At 41.7% G+C, this 27,002-nt stretch overlaps 2 protein-coding genes across 3 annotated transcripts; both read right to left on the bottom strand.

Annotated features, from left to right (window-relative positions):
• Positions 1 to 588: 588 nt before the first annotated feature.
• Positions 589 to 11,484, bottom strand: btbd10b (BTB (POZ) domain containing 10b). 2 transcript variants are annotated; one of them, XM_086106891.1, is made up of 9 exons: positions 11,403 to 11,484; positions 10,872 to 11,052; positions 9,616 to 9,791; positions 4,174 to 4,489; positions 3,977 to 4,079; positions 2,923 to 3,043; positions 2,488 to 2,685; positions 2,304 to 2,414; positions 589 to 1,571 (listed from the first exon to the last, which is right to left on the bottom strand). In XM_086106891.1, the coding sequence occupies exons 2-9, from the start codon at positions 10,970 to 10,972 to the stop codon at positions 1,240 to 1,242; spliced, it is 1,458 nt and encodes a 485-aa protein (XP_085963017.1). In that variant the 5' UTR covers positions 10,973 to 11,052; positions 11,403 to 11,484; the 3' UTR covers positions 589 to 1,239. The 2 variants fall into 2 exon arrangements, with proteins under 2 accessions (XP_085963017.1, XP_085963018.1); XM_086106892.1 differs by having other exon boundaries at positions 10,872 to 11,078; positions 11,403 to 11,460.
• Positions 11,485 to 12,407: 923 nt separating this feature from the next.
• On the bottom strand, positions 12,408 to 19,938 carry pth1b (parathyroid hormone 1b). Its single transcript, XM_086106186.1, has 2 exons — positions 13,644 to 19,938; positions 12,408 to 13,505 (listed from the first exon to the last, which is right to left on the bottom strand). Exons 1-2 carry the CDS (start codon positions 13,931 to 13,933, stop codon positions 13,316 to 13,318), a joined length of 480 nt encoding a protein of 159 aa, XP_085962312.1. The 5' UTR covers positions 13,934 to 19,938; the 3' UTR covers positions 12,408 to 13,315.
• Between the last annotated feature and the right edge of the window lie 7,064 nt (positions 19,939 to 27,002).

The raw sequence follows: 27,002 nt of genomic DNA, 5'->3' as shown, positions 1-27,002 counted from the left end.
TTTTTTGGCTAAAAATTTCGTCCAAAAATGCCTTACTATACATGGTCCTTTTTTTCCGTCCAAAAACGCCTTACTATACATGGTCGTTTTTTTTCGGCTAAAAACGCCTGACTATACATGGTCATTTCTTTGGGCTAAAAATTTCATCCAAAAATGCCTTACTATACATGGTCGTTTTTTTCGTCAAAAAGACCTTACTATAATACATGGTCGTTTTTTCCGGCTAAAAACGCCTTACTATACATGGTAATTTTTTTCGGCAAAAGATTTCGTCCAAAAATGCCTTACTATACATGGTTATTTTTTTCGGTCAAAAACGCCTTACTATACATGGTCGTTTTTTTCGGCTAAAAACGCCTTACTATATATGGTCGTTTTTTTGGGCTAAAAATTTCGTCAAAAACGCCTTACTATACATGGTCGTTTTTTTCGGCTAAAAAATTCATCAAAAATGCCTTATTATACATGGTCGATTTCTTTGGCTAAAAATTTTGTCCAAAAAGGCCTTACTCTACATGGTCGTTTTTTTGGGATAAAAACGCCTTACTATAAATGGTCGTTTTTTTTCGGCTAAAAATTTCGTCCAAAAACGCTTTTTTCTTTTATTGAAACATTTTGTTTTGGCAACCGTTTCAAGCTTTGCACTACAAGATTGTGAGCGTGCCAGCCCGTGTGCTCTGCTTTAATGTTGAGTTTGCGGTAGGAGCGTCACAGCACATATCACATCCAGCCAATGACAAAACACATCCAATTACACTGTTAACACGTGGAGGTCAGATGAAAAGTGATGATTCTCCCCCCTGTCCCTTTATGACCAAGTCTTTTCTGTATAAAGCACACATTGGAGTCATCAAGCCACCCGGGAACATGTCAAATCCAAACAAAATGATTGAGGGGAAACATTGATATCACAAGAGTGCTCAACCAAACCCAACAAATGAGGGTACAACATTGGAAATAATAATAGTAATAATAATAATAAGTAAAGTGTTTATTGAATATTTAGCAAACATAAAAATAAATTGCTTTGGTCAAGTAAAAAAACAAAACAAACAAAAAAAAAAACAACAAACTAAAGAAAATCAAAGCAGTCCACCAGGTTATTGGCTTCTAAGGCTGCGAAGGAGGTGTCAAGGCAATATGGTTATGGTGCCCCCCGTATGGTGCGCTCCATGCTTCAGCATGCTGGGAGGTGGACAAGAGGGACAGGAGCGGGGTCCGACGGGCTCTCAAGGGTCCTCACATGGCAGGCGGGGGTCCCTCGGGGTAGGGCTCGTTGCTGTAGTTGTTGCTGTAGGGGTGGCCTCCGGGCGGGTGGTTGGGCAGGATGTCCAGCTCATCCACCTGGGGGCCCGGGTGAAGGACCACCAGCTGGTCCTGGGGGATGTCGGCTGCCGCCGCCGCCAGATTGGTAATGGATTTGGATTTGACGCACTGGAAGTCCACGTGGCGGCTCTTGCCCTCTTCCTTTTCCCACGACATGCGGATGAAGGGCCTCTGGACGTAGTTATAGATGACCTCCGGACGACCTCCGGGACGCTTCTTGACCTTCTCCTTGTATGTGGGGTAACCTGGACAGCGACATGCGCTCAAAATGTTGACTTATTGCTTTCTACAACTACTATATCTTTGTTCATCGATTTATGCCAGCGAAATACAATCACAGACAGAACAATTAAATACGTTTACTTCAAGACTCGATCTCCATATACATTACTACTTGTGAGGCCTTTATGGTGAAGTCGGCATCGCGGTGCGTTGGATCATATGAACAACCATTATTGGTGGCTGGCATGGAACGACTACTGGACTTAAGGAGTGGCGACGGTGGCTGAATGTGCGGACACCGCCAACCGGACCGTCAACTTGGTCTCATTACACCGTGTCTTTGTCGATTCATCAAAATATCTGAAAGCGGTCTGTGGTGCAAAAAAGATGGGGAACTGGCCCACTGTCCGAGACAACTGCTCACGGTCTCAGAGGTGGGCAAATAATTTTTTGAAACTGCCATGTGGAAAAACTCCAACGGTTGCCGAAGGCCACAAACATGTTCACTCAATTGTGTTAAATATACATTTTATGTGTTCTTTTTTTTTTTTAAATACATACAGTATATAAAGCAGTATCTTGTATTGCCCCTTATGTAGCGATACTTTGACAAAGCTCTGGCATACTTTGTTATATACATAAATTAAAATTAAAAAAGTGACGAAAAAAAAATTGTCCATCCATCAACTGATCCACTTATCCTCACAGTCCCAACATAAAGGTTGTGCCTCGGCTCAAGGATTGTCATGACTTACCTTCAATGCCCAGTCGTATTTTCTTCAATCCTCTCTCCTTTAGAACTGACTTGGCAACATCTCTGTTCTCGATATACTTGAAGAATCGGTACAGTTTTGTGCTGTAAATGACTGCAAGGAAATTTCGTATAGTTTCAACTTAGATTGACGTGGAAGGGTTACGTTTGCCCTGCGGCGCACTCACTTTGGGAGTACTCTTCTCCCATCTGCGGCGGGTACTCTTCGTCCCAGTCGACCACGTCGTCATCGGTGAGGACCACGATGTGGCACTCGCGCTCGCCGCTCTGGGCGCTCGCCACCATCAGAGGTAGAACCATTTCTTCCAGGTAGAACTCGAACTGTCGCCGGGCGCCATCGTTGGACAGCTCGTGCATCAGGGCACCTGAGGACAAGCCGGGACTGAAACTCGTGTGCTCGATAGATTAAAAGGGATCTCATACGGAATGGAATTTTTACTGGTTGTGTATAAATAGTTGGAATAGAGTGAAATTAAACCAGTAAACCTTAGTTATTTAGTTGAGGGAAAAACATGTGATTGTGAGTTTTATGTGCTGTATGTCCATTGGAAGAAAATCCCCTCAAATAAAGGCTTCCTCAATGGAAAAAAAAAGCCACTCACTGAGGTCTCTGCATTTGATGGTGCTGTAGTCAAAAGAGATGCATAGATAGTCGCACGCCTCCCGCAACTCGGGGATAGAGATTCCATCAGGACAACGGATTAGCCCCGATTTGTAGTAATCCTGTCAATGAGACACAAAACACACAGTCAAGTCAGGGTCAAATATACAAAGAGCCAATTTGAGTTGAGAATGAGGCCACGTCAACAAGGATCGATACACAATCAATTTTAGCAGCCCGCACTCTCTCTTCCCGGCAAAAAAACAAACGACAAAAAACAAGAATGTTGATGAGCGGGAATCACAAGCAGTCAGACTAATTATTAGCTACTTACTTGTGGTGCGAGCCAAACATTCCTCCCTCCCTCCCACTCACTTTATCACAGCATGTTGACTTGTGGTTTGCAAGTCATCGTGAATAATCACTTCCTTCTTCAACCACGATAACGGCGCAGTTACGCAGGTGATACAACCCCAAAATCAACCAATTCGACGGATACACAACATAAGATTGAGGACAGAAACCCAAAGTGGGCCGCGGGCCCGTTATTTTGAAATGGCAAGCAATGAACTGGTTTAGGCAACGGCATAAATAGACTCGCTCGGTCATTTCTATACTTTTTTTTTGGTTTTTAAATATAAAATATTGAAACTGGTGTCAAAAAACCCTGACCAGTCAGGCCCTGGCAGCGAGAACAGGAAAAACGCAGAAGCGAAGAGAGACCCAATACGTGAGGCTTTCTGAGCCGAGGCACATTCTTTTAACATTAAAAAAAAACAAATAAAACTTGCGCACACCACCAAACAAAAAAGTAACAAAATGTGGGTGTACAGGTTAATTACAGTATGTAGCTTCTGCTATCGAGTGGAAGTGGCTTTTAATTGCTCGGCCTATCATAGATAGTTCAAAGATGCATCATTTGTGGTCAATCATTTTCAGAGCACTACAGGGAAATTGGATCATTTCTCACGTCACACAACCGTGCCACGGTGCAGCAGCTGGGAATCATCGCATGAGATAATGACGAGGAAACGTTGACGGACAAAGTTACTGACCAGAATTGCTCGGAAAACCGTTGAGCTGATTCCTTCGGCCACCTCAAACTCTCCCTTCTCATTGGGCCTTGTAAAATTGTGCTCTCGTCCCGATCCGAACATTCTGAAAGAAAGCAGCTTTGGTTACAAATGAGACATTCCCCACATGACGCGAGTCATCATTTTAGAAAAAAAAAAAAAAAAAAAAAGTTCTGTACCTGCCCAGCATGGTATTGGGCTGCGCAGTGAAGATTGAGGGGTCCACCACGAAGCGCGTGTTGTCAACTATGAGCGTAACCCTCTCAGACGTCCGCACATTTCGGTTGCAGAGGGTGGTGCTGGCCGCGCCCTCCTTGGGGTTCTCGTACACAAAGACCATTTCTCCCACTGCCAAACCTTTGAAGGTTCCCTCGGTGCTGGAAAGGCTGCTGTTGCGGCTGCTCACCACGCCGCTGCTGCTGGAGCCACTGGGGGAGACCCTCTGTGGCCGAGGGCTGCCGGGCCTCGATGACGGCCCGCCATCGCGGTCTCGTTCTACGTGCGCACGGAAAGAAAAGGAACATACTGTGTCGTCTGCTTTTCATTCTTGACACAAGATGCTGCTTTCTGAATGCGTGCTCGAACATTTAATATTCACAGTAGTTTCTGGTACCTGGATTGACTTGAACATGTGTGATTGTTTTGTAGCTCATAGCATTTCAATCCCAAAGTCTTTGGGCATGCCTGTGTGTTTTTTTGTATGCTATCGAGCACCAAAATCGAAACAAAAAAAATGTTTTACACAACCACCAACACAGAGTGGTGCTAAGGCACAATAAAATGTCCCACTTAAAATGTCTCCCAGTCACGACGAGGGAGTAAAACAGCTCTCAAGTTGCCATTCCCAATGAATGCAAATGTTAACTAAGGAGGAAATGACTAAGAACTACAGCGTCAAGGACTTCCTCAGAAAAGACAATCAAAGATGAGGTCATGCCGCAAAAGGAACAACTCATCAACGATGTCACGCCGTGGCCTCAAGCACTCATCAAATTTCCAATCGCATTTCTCTTGTCGAAGAGAAAGCCCCGATTGTCATTGTATGCTGCCAATACAATGAAATTCTACTCCTACTCGGACGCAAAAAAAGGCCCCGAAACTACAACACCAATACTTCACCTCCCGGGTAGGAACTATGGCACCTGTGTGAAGATACTTTATTAAGGTAAAACTAGGTGACAACACTTTTAGTTGACTGTTGTATGAACACCGCTCAGGCGGAGGCAACCAGAAAACCGATTTGACCTGATTGTCACAAAAACATACAGATGGATGTTAGAACGTAATTTATGACAAGACTGTTTCTCTCAAAATAGGATGTTAAATGTTCTGTGAACCACTTATAGCTGCAGCTGTTGTTAAAGCACTATATAAATGAAGATCTATTGTATTTTCAATAAACCCTATGCCATGCTCAAGTAAGGTTTGCGTTCCAGAAAGCACACATTAATTCCAAGATGGCGACGCAATAAAGTATGAGTACGTGGTATCACTGAGCGCTCACATGTAAGTCAACAAGTCAAGTCAAGTCAACAGTATTTATAGAGCACTTTCAAACAGCCATCGCTGCATACAAAGTGCTGTACATGGAGCAATTTAACATGCACAATAAACAGTAAGACAAATCGGTAATAAGGGCGGTAGAAAGCACCAAACAGTAAAACCAAGAACAAATCTAAGTCATGCTGAGTCGAATGCCAAAGAATACAAGTGAGTTTTGAGGAGGGTTTTGAAGATGGGCAGTGAGGAGGCTTGCCGAATGTTCAGTGGGAGGTCATTCCAGAGAGAGGGACCAGCAACAGAAAAGGCTCGATCCCCTCTGAGCCTCAGTTTAGTTCTTGGTACTTCTAATAAAGTCTGGTCCACAGACCTGAGGCGCCGGGCAGGTGTGTAGGGGCGGATGAGCTCAGAGAGGTAAGGTGGCGCGAGATTATTCAGAGATTTGAAAAGAAATAAGAGGATCTTGAAAATAACTCTAAAATGAATGGGGAGCCAGTGAAGGGATGCCAGAGTAGGAGTTATGTGCTCCCTCTTACGAGTACCAGTCAAGAGGCGAGCAGCGGCATTCCGGACCAGCTGAAGGCGCTTAATGGAGGACTGGCTGACTCCAAAGTAAAGGACATTGCAGTAATCAAGCCGGGATGTGACAAAGGCATGAATTACTGTCTCAAAGTGTTCATGTGAGAGGAGAGGTTTTATTTTGGCCAGCTGTCTAAGGTGAAAGAAGCTGGATTTAACAACGGCACCAATTTGCCGATCGAGTTTGAAATCACTGTCCAGTTTAAGGCCCAAGTTTGAGACTGTTGACTTAAGATAAGGAGACAGGGGGCCCAAGTCTACAGGATGGAATGTACAAGGGCCACTGGAACCAAACAATATCACCTCTGTCTTCTTTTCATTGAATCTCAAGAAATTTTGTGCCATCCAGGTTTTGATTTCTTCCAGACAGGATAGGAGTGGCCTTAATGAGAAGGCGTCTTTCTTGCTCAGTGGGACATAGATCTGGCAGTCATCTGCATAGCAGTGGAAGGGAATACCATGTTTCCTTAAGATGGAACCCAATGGGAGCAGACACAGCGAGAACAGCAGAGGCCCCAGAATTGAGCCCTGTGGAACACCACATGACAGGGGAGCAGTGCGTGACTCAGAGCAGCCAAGGCTGACACAGAAGGTTCTGTCAGCTAAATAGGACCTAAACCACTCAAGAGCACTGCCGCCAATGCCCACCAAGTGCTGCAAACGAGACAGCAGAATACTGTGATCCACTGTATCAAATGCTGCAGTTAAGTCCAATAAAGCTAGACACAAGTGGTCTCCAGAGTCATTTGCCAGGAGGATGTCATTAGAAACGCGTAACAGGGCTGACTCCGTGCTATGCATCGTCTTGAAACCTGACTGGAAGACCTCCAAGATGTTATGTTCATCCAAGAAAAATTTCAACTGCATGTGCACCACTTTTTCCAGAATTTTGGAAATGAAAGGCAGTTTGGAAATGGGCCTGAAACTTGACAGCACATCTGGATCAAGGCCAGGTTTCTTGATCAAGGGTTGGACCACAGCATGTTTAAACTGTTGGGGAACTACACCAGAAGAGAGGCTGCTGTTGATGATATCCAAGACTGATGCGCCAACACTCGGGAGAACCTCCTGAAAGAAGTGCGGGGGAAGAAAGTCGCAAGGGGAGCCAGATGGCTTCGTCTGGCGAACTACATCCTCCAAAAGCGCCAAGGACACAGTTTCAAAAGAATTTAGCACAGCTGAACATGGAACATGGACAGAGGGGTCAGATGCGGTATTTGAGACCGGAGTCCTAGCTGTAGAGACCTTATCAATGAAAAACTGAAGGAATCTGTTGCACATCTCGGGTGAAGAATCCGAGCAAGTAGGCAGAGGGGGTTTGAGTACAGAATATATCGTTTTAAATAGTGCGCGTGGGTTGTGACGGTTAGCTTGAATAAGGTCCGACAGATATTCTCTTTTGGCCTCTTTCACTGTGAGCTGGTAGTTACGCCAGCAGTCTTTCCAAATTTGATAAGAGACATGCAATTTGTCATTTTTCCACTTGCGTTCGGCTTTGCGACACCCCTGCCTAGCTGCGCGGGTAATGTCGTTAAACCATGGCTCGGGTTTAGGTTTTGGGAGCACAGTTTTTGAAGGAGCCACCAAATCCAGGATGGCACGGCATGATGAGTTGAACCAAGAGGTGAGTTCCTCTGTGTTAGACGAGGGTACGCAAAGGTTATTAAAGGCATCAGAGAAACGACTAGCAGTGCGAGGGTTAAAAATTTGGCGTTTAAAACTAGGAGCGGCAGATTTCACAGCAGCATGCGATAAGACTACGTCAAACCAAAACTGCCATGTGATCAGAAATCCCATTTTCAAGGACTTCCAGATTTGACACCGGTAGACCATAAGAAAGGACAAGGTCTAAAATATGACCTTGTTCATGTGTCGGGCTGGTCACATACTGCACGAAATTAAAAGAGTCGATAAGTCTTAAGAAGTCCTTTGCTAGCGTTTTTTCCGGACAGCACACATGGATATTAAAATCCCCCATTAGGAGGATATGATCATATCTCAGCCTGATTTCCGCAAGAAAGGTTGAAAAGTCGCTTAAAAAGTCTTTGTTGTATTTAGGAGGACGGTAAATGACAGCACAGAGCACCGGGAAAACACGACCGACTTCAAAGAAGGTTGCTTCAAAGCTGGTGGCCGATGTGGTGAATGTGCACCGTTTACATTTAAAATTGTTCTTAAAGATGCTCACCGTTCCTCCACCACGGCCTGATGTCCTCGGGGTATCGAGGAAATCACAGTCAGGTGGCAACAATTCAAGCAAAGCGTTGTACTCACCAGTACCTGCCCAAGTCTCCGTCAGACACAGGAAATCCAAGTCATTGGAAAGGAAATACCCCCTCAGAATATGGGTCTTGTTCGTCAGCGACCGGGCATTTAACAACGCGATCCTTGTGGGAGTAGCAACGGGAGGGATTGCCTCTTCCGATCGCCGAGCCCGGGGGAATTCCCTCAAAAGCTTTCGCTGGATTCCTCCCCGAGAAAGGCGTGGGGGGTAGAAATGCCGTGGCGCGATGGGAGAGCCAACGACTGTTAGCAAGCACGAGGCGACGGGGTCGAGGGCACACCACGCCGGAGCGATCGAAGTGTGTCTCAGATCCCGTTTTAGCTTCACGAGCTGACCGCTACGTTTGCCGCCGCGGCTGTGAAGGGGGCGAGCGAACGCGGAAGAGATTAGCCGGCAGGTTAGCCAAGAACGGAGGTAGTGTCTTTTCACCACCGTCTTGCCAAAACGCGGCCGAATCTCAGACGTGTTGTTGAATCAATAACAACGATCGGCGATCATAAACCAACCGAGACGCTGTTAGGGAGGTAACAAGCATTGCGAAAAGTAAAAAAACCCGAAATGGCAGGAGCGTCGCCGAACACACTGGCGCACAAGCGGCCATCTTGGGCTCTCCAAGATGCTCGTACCTGGTCTGAAAAATGATTAATTGATGCATTGCGTGTTTCATACTTGTATCGCTGTAAATACATTATCAGTCTTGGTTTTGTTGATCTATAGCTCAAGGTGTCACAAAAGCAAAAAATGTTAGCATTAAAGTCACCATTTTGATTGACATGTTTCTTTTCTCAACTCAAATGTATTTTCCAATCCAATTAATAGTGAGAACCAGGATTTGGGTGAAACCAACCCATGTTCTACTGCTGATTGGCCAGTTACTACTTTCCTGTTATCCGGGGCTTCGGTGCTATTGTGTGGCATCTTACAGCATTACAAAAAAAAAAAGCACAAAAAATGTCAATCGACGAGCTTTCCAGAAAATTGCTGCGGATAGGCGGGAAAGGAAGTGCAAAAATGAATTTGTGAACAGCCAGTAGGCGGGTTGCATTGTACCTGTGTGAAAAGAAATGAGGATGTGAAGCCAATTGGGAATTTCTCCATTGTGAGACAAATAAAGATGTTCTTATCTGATCTTATCAATGTGAGCAGGAAGTTGATAAGACGCATTGAGCCGCTTTCTGGCACAAGCCACCGAGAGTTGTGTACCTTGACCATGACCCCCTCCCACTGAGGCCCTTCTCTTCTTTCCCTTCATACTCACCACTGTTGTGTTGACGTGTAGGTGAGGTGAGGTTGCGAATGCAGGGAGTGAGCTGCGCTTCTCTCTCGTGCGAGGAATCCCTGGAGCGATCGCTGGAGCGGTCGCAGCCCCCGCTGGCACCATGCAGGCTCATTTTCCTCTGTTGGGGCTCCACTCGAGATGCGCGAGCTTGACTGCTGCGCTTCAACACAAAAGATGACTCAATGTCCGTACCCGTGAGCTACAGGACATTTCCTTTTCATTTCACTGTGGGGGAGCAACTACGACCACACAAGCAGGGCTGCCAGTTTGTATCCATCTTGCCGGCACATGATGGGAAACAATGGTAGCGAGAGAATGAAACATCCTGGTCTACAAAGTGTTGTGATTCAAGGATGATTAATGCACACAGAATGCGGTCAGGCCGTGTCGACAAGCAGATAAGAACCAATGCCCAAACAATGCCAGCTACAAACCTGCTCGTGCTACAACAACTAAAACAAAGGACTGCAATTCAATGCAACTTGTAAAGTCAAGCGTCCTAAAAGTAGTACAACTTGGGAGTTCAACCAAAATTCTCTGGAAAAATCGGCCTTAATGGGTCGATCACGGGAGGTTGGTTGATCGAAAAGTAGATTTTAGGTTAAAAAAAAAAGTTTGGGCGCCCCTGATCTATGCAGTGCTTAGTTGCTAAGTTCAGTGCTTAAGAGGTGTAGTCCACACCATGTTTACATATATTGTTTCATGAAAGATGTAAAGTAGAGGTGATAAAGCTCCAGATTTGGTTGCATAATTGGTGTAACCTGATTTATGAATTACTCATTCATGTTAATACTAATGATCTGATAATGTTTATTGTACTCCACATTATTTTATTATGTAATTCAGGTAAACAAAATATTAGAAATACCACTCAAATATCTGGCATGTAGATTTACAACTACTAACATAGTTGTGTTAATACTTCATTAGATGTTGAAGAGTACTTTTCAAACTGTACTGGGAAAGACATCTCAGAAAAAAACGTGTGTTTATTCAACAAACAGATGCCAACTTCACAACATCACTTATATAGACCCCCCCCCCCTCATATATTACAAACAAGTTAAATATGTAATGTTCCCTATCATTAATCAGATTGTCCATCAGCAACAATTAATGATGAGACACAATCAAATTATATTATTTTACTTACAATATCATATCGGCGTCGTTTGCTTCTTTAATTAATCATAATTAATTAGGGCTCGCTGGCTGATCGGCTTTGGGTAGCTCACCTCGAATGCTTGCACAGTTTGCGAGGTCGGCTTGTAGTTTTCCGTTCCCAGTTTTCGGTGTCACTGGAGTTACTGTCATATGACTGCAGACGCGTTGCCATCACCCGAACAAGGGGAAGTCCGCTCCGGAAGTATCAGTCTTCATATTCAAGTAGTCGTCGACTGGTTCCGCTGATCAAAACTCCACACACAAAATCCACCGCTAGCCTTTAGCACATAACGCAATCGTTTGGGCAGAATTCAATAGTAGCGTGCTTTTAAAAAAAATGGATTCCCTATAGTACTCGCCTAAAATGTGACATTTAATCATCAAAAGCAGTCGGTCATCAGATTACAAAAGGACATTTATAATTAGCATTCTTTTAGCGAGTTTCCAGCGTTAGCAGCACTCCTACACAACTAGCATTAGAAACGGTGGTACAAGCATCAATTTACAAACACATTTCGACATTATTTCAAGGAGTATTGGCCAACCCGGCACTGCAGTGGCACAAGGACTATGAGTGTACCGTAAAATGTAAATATAGTTACCAAACTGGCGTAAGCCTCCGCCGAAGTGTAATCCCGACAGCTAGCCAGTTGGCCAGCCTCCTTTCAAAAACAGTCATGTAGCTGATGTCACGTGACCATGTGACGCATTTTTTTTCTCGTCAAATTTCAGAAAGTATACATTTTTTAAACATTTTAAAAACATTGATGTGGGTGTAAAACGTTTTAAATTTGAATATGTATATTATAAAATTCTCAATTATATTTTTTCTTATCATCCCACCGAAAAAGGATTGGAAAAAAATGCTTGTCAAGTCTCGCGAGAATGTTACACAGGCGTCCTATTTATTTTTTTCAGATTTCGAATTCAATAAATTAATGGGCATATCCAAAATGTGCCTACGTCGTCATATTTAACATCCATACTCATAAGGGTCTGAAACATTGACAAAGGATCATATTATTAAGGACCAAAAAGTTGTTCTTGTCACATACCTGTCAACTTTTCGGAGCGCCAACCTGTATAAACTACCAAAAAAATCCTTATAAAGAGCAAAAAATCCTTATAACATACCAAAGCATTTTATATGTCCAAAAAAACCCACGAAATCTTCAATGATATTTATTGTAGATCTTCATAATACAATGTCTGGTTAATGTCTAATCATCATTCTACTTCGTGGCATTACTGTGTTCAGAGTTGTATTCCTGCGTTACTTTTTTTCACCAACTCCAAATGATTTGGAGTTGGTGAAAAGAAACCCGGAAATTTTCTGAATCCGTATGATTTGTGCGATACAGCCATATACGTAAGATTCACCACAAAATCCGTATGAACTATGGCTAAACCGTATGAGTTGACAGGTATGTTGTCAAGTCTCGCGATTTGCCGCTTCACTTTTTTTTCTTCAAATACTGTACGGCAGGGGTCACCAACCTGTGTGTGAGATGCACACTTCTGAAATAACAATTTTGTTTTTGTTACACCTGCTGTAGAGTATTTGAAACACATACTGTAATTTATCACGTATAATAATGTACACTGTACTTTTAGTCAATTTCAGTAAAAACACATTTAATACATTTTCATAAAATCATTTTAATGTTTGACAATGAAAATTACATATAGTAATGCATTGACTTTACAGTTGATGATAGGCAAAATACTTGGTTATTAATGACAGTACAGTACTGCATAATTTCCCCCAAGAGTTTATATGCTGAATTAAAAAAAAAAATAATAATAATAATTAAATGATGTGAAAATCAATTGTAAATAGCACTGCGACTTATCCATTTTGTATTATATTGCACTTAATTGAACGGTGTTTGTTTTTTTCTTCTTTCTTCTTTCTACCCACAAACTTGCTGCTGTAGACTGTAAATTTCCCCAGTGTGGGACAAATAAAGGATATCTTAATATTTCAGGTTAAATACATTATTGTTCCTAACCAAATGCACAAACAGCACAGCACACTGGATATCAATACTCTTTTGTCTAAAACTTAGAGTCATTTCAAAATTTTAAATCTAAGAGGTTGCAGTGATTTTGCGCAGTGCAATGTATTTGTAATTATTCTTAAAAGTCAATAATGAACTAACCAAACTGCATATGTACAATAGCATAAAAAAAACACAGATAACAAATAGATAATGGTGACTAAGACAAACACTTCAATTGGTCCACTACAGTAAGGACAACCTGAATTAATTTCCAATTTCACTACTTTATATAATGAAACTATGTTTGGTGTTAAAAAATAATGCAATCAAAGTACTAAGTGAGACATTGACAACCATGAATACAAAAGACACTAGTTCTCTTTTTTTGTAGCAGAAATAAAAATAGCAATGCATAGCAAGTTAGTTATATTAATAAATCATAGACTGAGTATAATAAATTAATGAATAAAACAGACATTGCAAATACACAGTCGTGAATACTTCTACAATGGTCAGTTTAATATTTCTTCAAGAACCTCATTTGGGAATATATTTTGGATTGAGGTTAACTGTCTATGTTGTGGGTTGGCACTGGTAACAATAATGTCCTTTAATTTTTCTTGGAGCCATTCCTGTCTCTCTCCCACTTGTTTGTGTTCCTGAACATTGTGCATTAACTGTACCTCACTGATGGTTCTCTTTCTGCACACAAAAAAATACCACAGTCACTCTGAGGAAAAGATGATGAATGATCAATGAGTGACTTTTTTTTCTTTTCTCTCCTCCTTGACTAGAAAAGACAGACAGCATTGATTTCCCACACATTAGAACGGCGTTTACCTGAGTGGTTTTGCATCTGTGTGCAAACTTGAAAAGAGGAGTATAAAAATGGTTGTTTCAAAGCAGCGTAGCACAAACATGCTGATGATGGGCTGAAAATAAGAAAGATATCGGGTTAAGAAAAGTTCCTTGTGAATTATCGCTGTATGAAAATTAATTTGGTCAAGCAGCACAGCTTCCAAAGGGAAAAAAATATCAAGCCAATATCTTACCAGTTTTGTCCTTATATCCAGGAAATGGCTTTTGATTTTCGTTTTATTTTTGCTGTTGTGATCGGACACAAGGTACATAGACAGAGGAGTCAAACTTGTTGATCAGTCTTTTTGTGGGAGTGGGCTTCTGGCCTTTATATACACATGGACAAGCCCTCCCCTGGTCATCAATGAGCAATTTCACAGTTGATGTCACTTTACCAATGCATCGATGGGGACAGGACAGGCATCCATCCTCGTGATACCACTACTTACTACCAACTCAGCTTTCGACACCTGCGCAGCGCACTGCTCCCGCCCGTCCTTTGCTTTTGCTCTCAGTCCAGTTTCACCCTTCATTCGAAATAAGGCTGCCTCATTAGTGCATCAAACACAGTGATGTTGGTGTAGTTACTTTAGGTGTCACACTATGGGACTCTGTTAAAAAAAGTACACTCTATGAAATGGCAACCACTGTCAATTCAATTTATTTTATGGTTTATGCTACATAATGCATGCATGTAAAGGTCAGGACAGTGGGGAAAGGGAGCAGGCGTGTCAGACAATCCATTGAGACTAATCCGCTAGTAACTCACTTCACTTAACCATTTAGAGGGCACTCAAAATTTTAACCCTGGAAAATGATTGTGGTACATTACAAGACTCCAGGTACAACATTTTCATCAGTGAAGATGAGATATTTTTTGAAATTATACAAAAAACAAAATTTGTTTTGTGATGCTGTTCCGCTTCAACTTTTCAGGATGTTTTCTTACGAAATAATGTAACATGAATTATGGTGACCCCCCTGCATATTTGGGGGTCAGCAGTCATAAATTTATACTCGATCATGTACTTTTTCAAATCATACAGTTAGAATGGAATTCTACACACATTCCACATTTTTCCTTTCAATTCAATGGACGTTGTGCTACTCCTTCTGGTGCGTGTGCCTTGGCCCTCTGACGACAGAATAATACAGACATACTGATGGATATATATGGAGCCAGTCAAAACTCAGTGAGCTGCAATAATATCTGTGTCTTCACAGAGGATAAAGAATATCACTGGCATCAAGGCAAAACTTCCGTTGTCACAATTTAGTAAATTGCCTGAATATCTGTCCAAATATGGTTGCCAGCCAATCACAGGACACCTATAGACAAACAGCCATCCACACTCACAATCACACCTTTGGACAATTTTGAGCTTTCAATCAACCTACGATGCATTTTTTTGGCATGTCGGATGAAACCGGATTACCCAGAGGAAAAACCCACGCAGGTGCGGGGGGAACATGCAAACTCACCACCGGCAGGCCAGGGCTGGAATTGAACCCCAGATCTCTTCACTGTGAGGTGGACGTGCTAACCAGTCAACCACCGTACCGCCTCATGTTCAAATATTCATTGCTGTAAGGGTTATAACACTGCCACAACATGCCATTAACTTCAATCCTTTATTAAACTAGATGAACATCAGTGAGTACAAAACCTCTTTTACAAAACGATCTAGCTGACTAGCCAAGTGAGGCTGACACCAACACTTTTTTTTAGCCGGTCAATGGTATTTTGCATTGTTTGTTAGCATTGAATGAAACAGACGTATCTAAAGCAAAGCTATATGGTTGTTTTACATATGCAATGAGTAATTCACTTTGCTTCATGTATAATTTGACAGTAAATTTCAACTGAGAGTGCCATTAAAATTTTGATTAAAAAATGTGCAAAATTGTTTCTTGTTAAGTGAGCTTAATTGACTTCACTGCCACCATGCGGCGCTCTTATCTAAAATTTTGCTTGCAAATCAAAGTAACATCTATCTATCCATCCTTCCATTATCTGAGCCGCTTATCCTCACAAGAGCTGCGGGCATGTTGGAGCCTATCCCAACCATCTTCGGGCAGTATGCGGTGTAAACTGTTTTCAGAGGTTATTTTTAAACAAAATAAAAATCGTCATTGTTTTAAACTTTTGTAAAAGTAGGTTGAGAACCACTGCAGTTTAAGGCATGTAGCCTGCTTTGTGAGCCTTGGCAAAACATGTCTATAAGCTTTAAGATTTATGAATAACGTTGACAGCGTCATAAGGTGAATTAGGTAACCCACAAAGACCTCATCTAAATATTTCACAAGAAGAAAAAATTTCCTTCACGCCTCCTTTTCTACAGCGTTGACTTCATTTTTTAGATCTTACAACAAGATGCAATTTCACGCCCACTGAAAACAGCAAATGTGACGGTCTCCATCTGCCGGTGTCTTGACCACCTGCGGTGTCAAGTTAACTACATTTTCTTTAAAACAAGAGCAATCCATCCGCCCAAGATGCTTTGGTTAGCTCATGCAGTCTCAATGTGAGCCATGTCAGTAATGGTATGCTGCTGGTGTCCAGGAGGAATTGACAGTGAAGGATGTGAGCAATTGCATGCAAATCATTAACCAGGTCACAAAAGAAAGTTAACGCACATTAAAAAACAAAAAACAAAAACAACATTTAACTGCAAATGGATGCGTTTGCTCAACAGATTGTCAATGTAAAAATATAATTGAGGAATTTCAAGCCCCAGTTGATTTTTACATGGGCATTTGAATCAAATCATCTTACTGGAAATGTGTCTCGATTTAATACCCGACAGGAAAATTCAATGTAGGCCCATGAAGAGTTTTTCATGACATACGTGTGTTTCACACTTGTTCCCGTAAGCCTCTGTGTAGAATGTATCGATGCTTCCCTTGAACTCTATGTATGGTATTATTTTGTTATTTATTTATTTTTTTCATGAAATGAGGTCATCTTGCTTGAAGGTATTATATGACGAAAAGGTGTATATTTAGACGTGACATCATCCCACCTTTGCCTATGAAACCAAACAAACACAAAGAACATTTAAGTCATACCGTTTGTATAACCCGTTATTGCTTTTTAAGGGCGTTACAATCCAGCGGGCGATAAATCATTCAAATGGTGATGCAGCTTCATCTTTGTGGCGTTGCCACCGTTTTGCTGACAAAATCTGGGCTTTATCCCGCTGTTACAAAGGCTTGCGAAGACATGCAAGTCTTGTGGTTTATGGGAATACTCGCACATCAATCTATCACATACTCTTGATATGAGTGTCTGACTATCCGGCACAGGTGGTGCTGGTGTCAAGTTCGAATCTCATCCCTGAGGCGCACATTGAGGCCCACCAGAGGGGACAAGCGTTTAAACCAATGTTATTGTGCATCATTATGACATATGGGCTACAAGTGTGAATACTGAAGGACAAGCATCCACACATCCAACTCAATGTCACATCTAGGACCATGATTTTTATTTTTTCTGTTCTTTTAGAGGCTTGAACGTACAAGGACAAAGCCCTCGTCAACGTCATCATGTGAGAATAGACTTGTACTTTCTCACATAATTTCAGCTCACTACTGTATATCCTCTACCAAACAAACTTTGGACCATGGAATTTCACCACGTGAGAGTTGTTGTTACTAATTTCGGAAAGTTAAAAAATGGAACCCAACCCCCTCAGTCAAACAGTCTGATTGAGTTCTCATCATTCCACACTTATTAGAAAAATGGAAATAAAAATAATAAAATGTAAATGTAATTTTGACCATGTCATTCATCCACACTTAAATTTGATACAGAGGCATAGTTGAGCATCTAACTGTCTGAATTCCGTTATCATCCGTCCAGTCATTCCAAACTGGAATGACTGGACAATCCCAGCCCACCTGAAATGTAGGTGGAATTCCTATCATTTTCCCCACACATTTCAAGCATACTTCACAGCAGTGCCATCACTCAATGATTAACTTAGACCTAAATCTAAAATATTGGATCACCTCCATGGTGACTGTGGTGAGCATATTAGGCGCGGACACCACAGGTTTTCCAAATGATGTGGCACTCATGCAATGGCCTCGCCTCCAAACACAAAGTTTGTCCCTGTGCTGCTGATGTTATCAGGTCAAAGTCACAACAAAAATGTACCACTTGAGTTGGAGGATAATCATTTTCTCACTACAAACGACAGTCAGACAGGTCTGTTGTGATTTCTTTTCCGTTCACATCCCGAAGAGGGCATATTTGCATGGTAGTTGGGGATTGATATCCCAGTGAGCATCTGATGTCAATTCAACATCCATATGACATCAAAATCCAATCTTCAACATTAAATCAAAGTCAAATTGATGCCATGTGCCCACTGGGTTATGTTTGGTGTTTTAACCAGCACTATAATTCCAAATCGATTTCTTTCCTTGACATAGTGAAGCAAGCAGACACTACAGCAATTGTGTATTCTAATTAAAAACTAGAATGATTTTTGTTTTTTTAAAGAACCCCATACAATCAACACAGCAATTGAAACGTAGCGATGTGCGACACTACGCATAGAAAACTGATTTGTTTCAAAATGGCAGATATTGAGAGTTAATACTTCAAATATGAGTATGAGAGGCATGCTATCCATTTTGTGGCTGGGACTGGACAAACATGACTAGAGTCAGACTTAAGTTGCGAGTTTTAGGATTTGGGACTATCTGTACTGAAGTTTATGGAAGCCTTAATTGACTTTAACATCGTTTTTAGACTCAACTCGCCTTAGACTTGAACTACAAGACCAGAAAAATCGTACCGATTTATATTTCGATGAATGCATTTTCAAGATAGTACAACATTCATTTGGTATAATGAAAGAGACGTTACGTTTGGTTTAGCGCATGCAAACATGACAACCCATTACAGACGCATTGAAAAAGCCAACTTGTTCAGATGATTCTGATGTTGGAGTGAGCTCATGAAATGATTACATTTAGATTCAAGGATCGCATATTTTTGTTAATAAAAAAATGGGAAAAAGAGAAAGGCACTATAACACACAAAGACAGACAAGCGACATTAACTTGACACTGCAGTAACCCCGCAGCAGTTGCGTTTGTGAGTTGTTAGAATTGTACAAGTTCCAATTGTCTGCGAGGTCATGCGAGTGTCTGAGTGTGATTTGTGATTGGATGAGCGAGTCGCGGGCGGGGGAAGTCCAAGGACAAAGACGAGCCTTTCTTCAAGATGAACGTTGGATGTTGAGCGAAACACGGGTTGGGTGTTTTTGTGGTGTGGTTCCAACCCACACGAAACATTAATTTTCACAATCTAGAGGTTGCTGATCGACTATCGTTCGTCCTTGTTTCATTTGTCGAGCAGTCACAACAATGGCATCAGAAGTAAAATACAGGAAGGTTTGGCAGCACAACAGATAACACAAAGAGAATAAAAGAAGAGGTGCTGGCCATTGCTTATTGATGGTGGGGGACTTTGACAATGTTTCAGATGTTCCATCCATCCATCCATTTTCTGATCCGCTTAATCCTCAGAAGGGGCGGGGGGTGCTGGACTCTATCTCAGCAGTCCTTGGGCAGTAGGTGGGGGACACCCTGAATCGGTTGCCAGCCAATCGCAGGGCACACAGAGAGGAACAACCATCCGCGCTCACACTCACGCCTCGGGACAATTTATAGAGTGTTCAATCAACCTGCCATGCATGTTTTTGCAATGTGGGAGGAAACCGGAGTACCCGGAGAAAACCCACGCAGGCCCGGGGAGAACATGCAAACTCCACACAGGGAGGCCGGAGCTGGAACTGAACCTGTAATTGCACTGTGAGGTCGACGCGCTAATCACTGGACACCAGGCCGCCTTGTTTCAGATGATGTTCACCTAAAAACAGCCAAACAGCCATGCAGTTGGAAATAAATCAGTATTATAAACAAAACAAGACTTCATCTGAGCTTCATGTTGGCTATGCCTTTAAGTGAGAAGTGTTATAAAATACGGAGATTGGAATAAAAACCAGGTGATCAGGAAGTGTAAAGTGGCTATAGTGCGAATATATATGACTGAGCAAGATTGTATGACTTGCTTAACTGAAGTAATTGTTTGACTTTGACCCTACTTGAAATTTTGTGTCAGCTTGACTTTTGCGACTTGCCTATTTATATGTGATTTACTCAAACATCTGCTACTTGTCCTCATTAGGGTCGTGAAGTGACCTAGAACTGCCTGGCTGACGTACTGTACACTCTGGTGTGGTCGCCAGCCATTTGCAGGGCATCTAAAGACAAACAATCATACCAACGGCTCATGTAAGTTTCGATTAACATACATGTTATTGGAACACGGAAAGAAGCCAGAGTAGGAGGAGAAAACGCAGGCACATCATGCAAACGCCACACGGGGAGGAATGAAAGATTCAACCACAAGAGGTCACTGTAAGACAACAGTAGAATAGAGCCAAGCAGCCTCTCAAACGTTTTCAGTCACCATTGTGTTGATACCTGAATACAATTTCATAACCTCTAAGTGTTTTTGTGACTTTTTTCCCCCTTCATAATATTAACGAGTTAAAAATCAGAAACTGATCTGGGCAACTTTTTAAGTCAATAGAAAATACGTCATCATCATAATCAACAGTTAACATAAATGCAATGACATTAAATAAGATTTGTTCTACATCATATTAGTTGATTAGTTTAGATTCCTGGAAATGTATTCATTTAAATCATTTTTAATGGGATAAATGTAGCGTACTGCATCACAGTCGACGCGTAATTGAGATTTTTTAAACTGAATAATGAAACAAATCGCCAGTGCCACTTTGAAAATTAATATTAAATAATACTGACGATGACGAAAAGAACACACAGACGCCCATGCACACACCCCCGCGCGCGCGCACACACACACACACACACAAACACACACTAATACTAAAATTGATAGAAAATTCTAGACAGAAATTGGATTTTTCTGGATCAAAAGGTCCATGGCACAGCCACGTTATACCACATAAATATATTTAATAAGAATAAGAAAACCTTTATTCGTCTCATTTAGAGTGTTATGTTAAATTTGTGTTTTCTCGACAGATGACTAAGTATTATGTTTGGCCCAAAATTGCTGGATCCCAGCAACTGTTCTTGTATATATATATATATATATATATATATATACATATATACTGTATTTGTATATACTGTATATGTATATACAGTATGTAATTGATGGGATAGCACTTCAAACCCACATGGTATGACAGGAATGAATTAGAAATGCGGCCAGAATATTTCAGTGCAAATAGTAAAGGAGATTGCCATCACTGCTGAATTATTTATAATATCATGTTCCAGTAGTGTTGCAAGTCTCCCAGTGTTTTGTGCAATACTGATCTTTCGAGCAGATAGCAGAAGGGAGCCTTGAAAGATGCCAATTCTCCGAAAAGTCATTTCATGTCTTACTGTAGGTTGTTATCATGATAATGACGGCAAACCAACCCCACTGTGAGATCCAATCACAATCTCCGTAATACAGATGTACGAAAGTGACACTGCTTTTTTAGAGAAAAGTTGTGTGTGTGATATTGCGTGTGTGATATTCTCAATACTACAGACACGATTTAGCATTTTTAGTCTACTAAGTAGAAGGTGTTTTATAAAACTGGTCATGTTCAGATACCGCATAGAAAATACAATTTACAACTAAAAGCAGGTTGTGGTGTGCAAGGGATGAAATGCATGTCTGGATGACCTTCTCAAGGTCTGAAGGAAGGAAGGAGAGGCAGAAGCTGGCTAAAGCTACGTGTGGTGCACAGAAGCATTTGTGGCCGCTTGTCACATGTCTCCTACACTTAAGTGGATGTCTCTTTTTCAAGTTTTCATCCAGTTAACGCTCTTGAATTATTAACTCCCAAGGCAAAGCGCTGTTTACTTGCTTTTGTGAACAAATCTCCTTTGCTTACGGTGACTGCACAGTGCACTCAAGGCATAGTTCTGATGGGTTGAATTCACAGCCCACAGTGAACGTGTTTTGAGAAATATCATTTGAATTTAGGAACATTCGCAGAGGTGTTATTTGTACATCTTGATGCACATATTATTTAGATTTATTTTTTAATCACTTGAGGGCTTGCACCAGAGCCACCTTTTTCAGACTGAGAATGAGTGCAAGTACATGGGGAATCGTAATCATTCATAAGGGCAGCTATTAGCCGAGGTTGACAGGTATGCATAAAGCATGTGTTGTCTTCATTGTAAGGCTTTTTATTTTTTGGGGCTCTAGACATATTTGTTTTTTTGTTTATTTTGGTCCAATATGACTCTTTCAACATTTTGGCTTGCTGACCCCTGGTCTCGTGGTACACTCACCTGAGTTGTGCGCGGGCAGCGTGGGATCAGTTCTCACTGAGTGACGGTGTGGCTGTGGGTCTGAATGGTTGTTTGTTGCCATATGTGCCCTGCGACTGACTGGCAACCACTTCAGGGTTCCAGTCCGACCTAACGGCCGAAGTCAGCTGGGATAGGCTTCATCTACTCCCCACGATTCTCTTCAGGATAAGCAAAGTTGAATATGGATGGATGGATGGAAGCTTCTCAACCTACCTCATCTCCCGTCAACCATCATGTGACTGAAGGCTTTGTGCCTTCACAAATTTATTCTCAGGTGACTGTTATTCTTGCGCTACATCCTTCCAAACTTCCTCCCAGCATTGCGAATGAACTTACTCTCTGGCATCGACATCACGGAGCTTTGCGTATTCCCCAAAGACCTTCGCAGTGCACATAAATAAAGCCGGCACCTGAGTGGGATTCAAAGCAAATGTCACATGTGAGAGGAATCGTGTCAAAGGATTTAGCGTGCGGTTGATTACAGTGGTTTCATGATTAAACTCGAAAGACTTAAGTAAAACAATGTAAGGTATGTTCTTTGTTGCGATCATTCTCAAGCTATAACTCACTTGCGGACACACATGCAGCAATGTGAATTGTTGACCTTTTGCAACCCACCGCCACCGCATGCCTGCGTAGATTACTGTGAAGTAACACAAGATGGGTTTGTTTTATTATCATCAAAGACTGTAAGTGAATAAATTCCATTAAAAGCTGGCAGCGGCGGATGCACAAACAGAATTTTAAAGCGGCTCCTCTAAATAGAACGTCTTTATGCTGGAACGTGAAAGCCACCACAGGAATTGAACTAAAACAAATGCAGAGTACTGCTTTGAGGTGACACAGTTTGAGCCGTTCTACTGGCCCTCTTCAAGAAAGTGGACAAGCGGTTTTCTAACAATTACCGGGGGCATCAGCGTCATCAGCACTGAAATGAAATTCTTCGCGTTGAACCATTTAGAGCAGTTTTAGTCACAGGGCTCGGCGCACAAGACCAAACCGAGGTGTGCCTGATGAATCGCCATCATGGCATCCAAGCCGTACTCAGGAGATGACATATGCACACATTTGCTTTTGGCCTGTGCATCAGCATCAGTCAAAAACCCAAACTGAATGGAAATGCGCCATCTAAACACCTCAGTTAGAATGAACAAGCTGAATCTGACTGGAAGTTCATTAGGATTGACAGGGGTGGTAAATTCCTTTTGCCCGTCCGATTAGAAGTCAGGTATATGCTTCAATCAGAGTTGTCAAGCTGCTTCCTGTCTGCACATTGCGCTCTCTTAACATCTTGCCATCATCGTTGACGTACTTAAAAATGGCCGCTTTTATCCAGAGCTGGTCCATGACGGGAGGGCTTGTTTTTGATTACTTGTGACTGGTGTTGCCACAATTAGCTTGAAAAAGTAACTTTTTACTGTTAACTTGCTTTAAAAGTTACTCTACTGACTGCTTGATTTTAACAGTAACAAGGGTAAAGTACATATTACTGCATACTCCCGCAATGTATTTCACTATGGAGAAGCTGTAAATACAGTAATGCTTTGTGCTACAGTATTAGTATGATAACTGTAGTCTGATTACTTGAGGGAAAAAAATGAACCTGTCAATTAGTTGTTACTGAATAAGGTGCACATTTGGAATAGCGCTTTATTGAGGGATGCGTGACCGGACCGGCGTCACTGCTTGTAACTTGTTTTGAATCACGCCGTTGCTTTCATCAAAGTGTTCAAAACAATCGTAAAACAACCGCGCAAGATCAATGACTGACTTCCATCTTGTTAAATCCTTTACATATGCGTTTGGCTTTTCCTTTGACATCTGAGGCTCATTAGTTAAAGAGTGCTTCAAATGGGGTGTTGGGAGAAAAACAAAAGAACAACAAACAAAAGAAGATGTTGAACAAGCCAAATTAGACATGCTATTTGGAAAGCATCAGTCACCTCCTCACCTCCTCACGAGTAAAAAGCTAATGTGAAGAATTAGCCTTTGTAGTCTAATGAATGAGTGAAATCTACCACCCTAATGAGGACAAGCAGTATAGAAAATGGATGGCTGGTTCGTGAATTTGACCGATTCAGCAAAAGCACTTGAAGTGGAACAAGTCTTTGAGTGGAGCCGATGGCTGCAAAGAGAATTCACACTTGCGGGCAAAGTGCTGAGAACTTTTCTTGTTACAGCTTCATCTCAGGAAAGCAGGGAGAACATCTGGTGCAAAGTCAGATGTGCTGACTTGTCGCGACACTTCCATTGTGTTGCCTCACTTAGTGGCTGCCGGCGCTCGATGAAAATGGGCCTCTTTGAAAAAGGGAGATAAAGACTGGAAAATTGTCTTTTGGAAGCGGAGAAGTGGGAAGCAGACAAGAACGAGTGCAGCACTTTCAAGAGGCTCCTTTTGTACAAGACTGTTTCGATTCTGAGCTAAATACAAGAAAAATCGCCATTTGCAGTCAATCACAAAGATTTGGATGAAAATTGTACCGTTTACAAATGCGGGTCTCTTCGACATTGTAATCATTGCTTATTTGTGTACCGGTAGTTTGATCTCTTACTTCCTCCTCTATTCATTTTATCACGAGCCAAAAGTCAGAAGGATCAAAACAAGAGGAGATTTGACTAGAGTACTGACGATAAATGTTTAATGACAGTGAACTAAAGATGGCTGAGGTCGGGTCAAAATTGCAATTGGGTCAATAAATTAAGTACCATATGTTGATTTTATCTTATGAGTTTAAGATGACATATGAAGGCAATGCTTCCAAAAGATGGTTATCTTTGGGTCAATGTAGGCTATGTGCAAACAATCTTGAACAAATGGCTACATGAAACAATCAAACCATTTTTTTTCTTCAGCTTTTCTTGTGCCTTGGGGACACAACAGTGGCGAAACAGTTTTGCTATAAGAAACAAGAGATGTATGGGATAAAATGTGTCAAAGGGAAGTAGTTCTTTGTGAATCCATTAAAACTGTGTTTTCCTCTCACAAATTACGTGTGGAAGATGAGAGATTTAACTCTATCGCCTCCCTGTGGCCCCGAACTGTGAAGGGCTTTTCACCCCGCACATGTACAGTAGCACAGTTCACTTAGCTGTTGATCCACCCACTCGTTGTTTCGTAGATGCTCTCGCGACCCAATGCCATGCGGCTGAGTTTGGTGGTGCAGGAGGTGAGCATCGTAAAAACGCTGCACAAACCAACTGATGGGTGTAATACGTTTATCTGTCACCATGTGGTTTTTTTTGTTGTCGTTTTTTTGGGTTGGGTCATTGGTCAGCACGTGTCTACCAGGACTTGTCTCCACGCCAGCAATAACCAGATGGCCTGCTACCGGGTCAGGCACAGTTCACTGCTGCAAGTGCAAGTTTTGGCTTTTACTTTCATTTTTGGAGCAGTTGGCATATTTTTGACACTTTGCCAGCTGGAGGACCCTTAGATGATAAGACAATAGTGTGTTTCAAATTTCTTGCTCAAAGAAAAATGGACGGTGAAAACCAACAATTTAAAGAAGAGCTGCCTGCATAGAATATAAAATAATCAGAGTGTTACTGTGTCACTTGCGGTGTAAATAGGAATCAATTATTTCACAAGTAATCAATTATCAAATTCAACAGTAGATGTTCTCCGTTTTCTACAGTGCTCCACAGAGAGCACATTGATTATCTTTGTGTTGAATGAAAACTATAAAAAACTAAGATAGTTGCAAACATTTGTTCTTACTTTCAAAAATTATCTTTTTTTTTGGTTGATTTCCTGACATGTGACCTAAAGCAGGAAGTGAATCATAATCAATTTATGTTTATTTTCTGCACTGTCAATGAGAAATAATGTCTGGTTTTTAAATCAAAGGTTGCGAAAAAAAAATCTTTACCTGATTGTACGATTTAAAAAAAAACAAACAACTCCCCCCCAACAAATCTTTCTTCTTTATCTTTACACTGTCAAAATGACTTGTGCTTAGCTTGAGAGATGCGTTTTTTAAGAGTCTGTTGCTCATTGGCCAGAGAAAGTAACATGATGTTCCTAATGGAAAAGGGCTGGAGAAAAAGCACACGTCTATGCAAAAATGACCTCATTTCAATGTGCAAACATGCACTTCAATAATGAAATGCACACTACAGCTTGAAAAGTGGACACAGGATCAAGGATGTTGGCTTGAAGAAGGCAACGTGAAGAATACAGCCACGCATGTGGTAGGAAATTTTGCAGAATGAATAGACGGTTCACATTCAACTCTTTTGATGAGCGCTTTGCCTGAGGACAATGACACAAACACTGAGCTAAGGGTGGAGATAATGAGCAGATAAACATTGTTATGCGGCGTGTCACACAAAAAGTGACGCCTGCAGGTGGAGGAGGTGTCTGCAAAAAAAAATAAAGTAAGTGAACTTCGCTGGCGAGAACAATGGAGATGCGAATGGTCCACTAAAACAGGTTATATTATTCCCACATAAAAATAACATTCTTGAAGAGTGACATATTTATGGCTTATGAACGTACCTGCGCTACGTTGGCGCTGGTCTCGCCCAGATGTCATGGCACCGAATGAGAGACTTTGTAATGATCCCAAAGTGCTGCTGCGCGAGGTCACACCGGCATATGGCGCTTTTTGTATGACCCTGAAATGCACAGCATACTTTTTCAAAAAGAAAAAAAACCTCAAGTGCTGCAAAATCATTTCCATCGATTTTATTTAAATTGCAAAGAAGTAGAGTGAAGTGCATCGGTGCTTCAGGCCAAACTTCAATCAAGACTGTGTAAATGCCACATATTCATCATTCCATATGAGTTATAGGTGCCCTATGCAAGATCAAAAAGCTTAATCACTCATTCGGAGTTCGAGAGCCATTGCGCTCTTACATCACTTTCACAGTCATTTATCTGGCCGAAGGAATATGGCAGCCGTTATTGGACTGCAGGAGCTGTGGGCGCGCTTATAGTAGATAAAGCACACA

This window comes from Hippocampus guttulatus, chromosome 3 (assembly GCF_054856545.1).
Source record: "Hippocampus guttulatus isolate MCC_2025c chromosome 3, RoL_Hgut_1.0, whole genome shotgun sequence".
NCBI classification, from domain to species: Eukaryota; Metazoa; Chordata; class Actinopteri; order Syngnathiformes; family Syngnathidae; genus Hippocampus; species Hippocampus guttulatus.
Note: the sequence above shows the minus strand (reverse complement) of the source record. Positions and strands in the feature narration are given on the sequence as shown.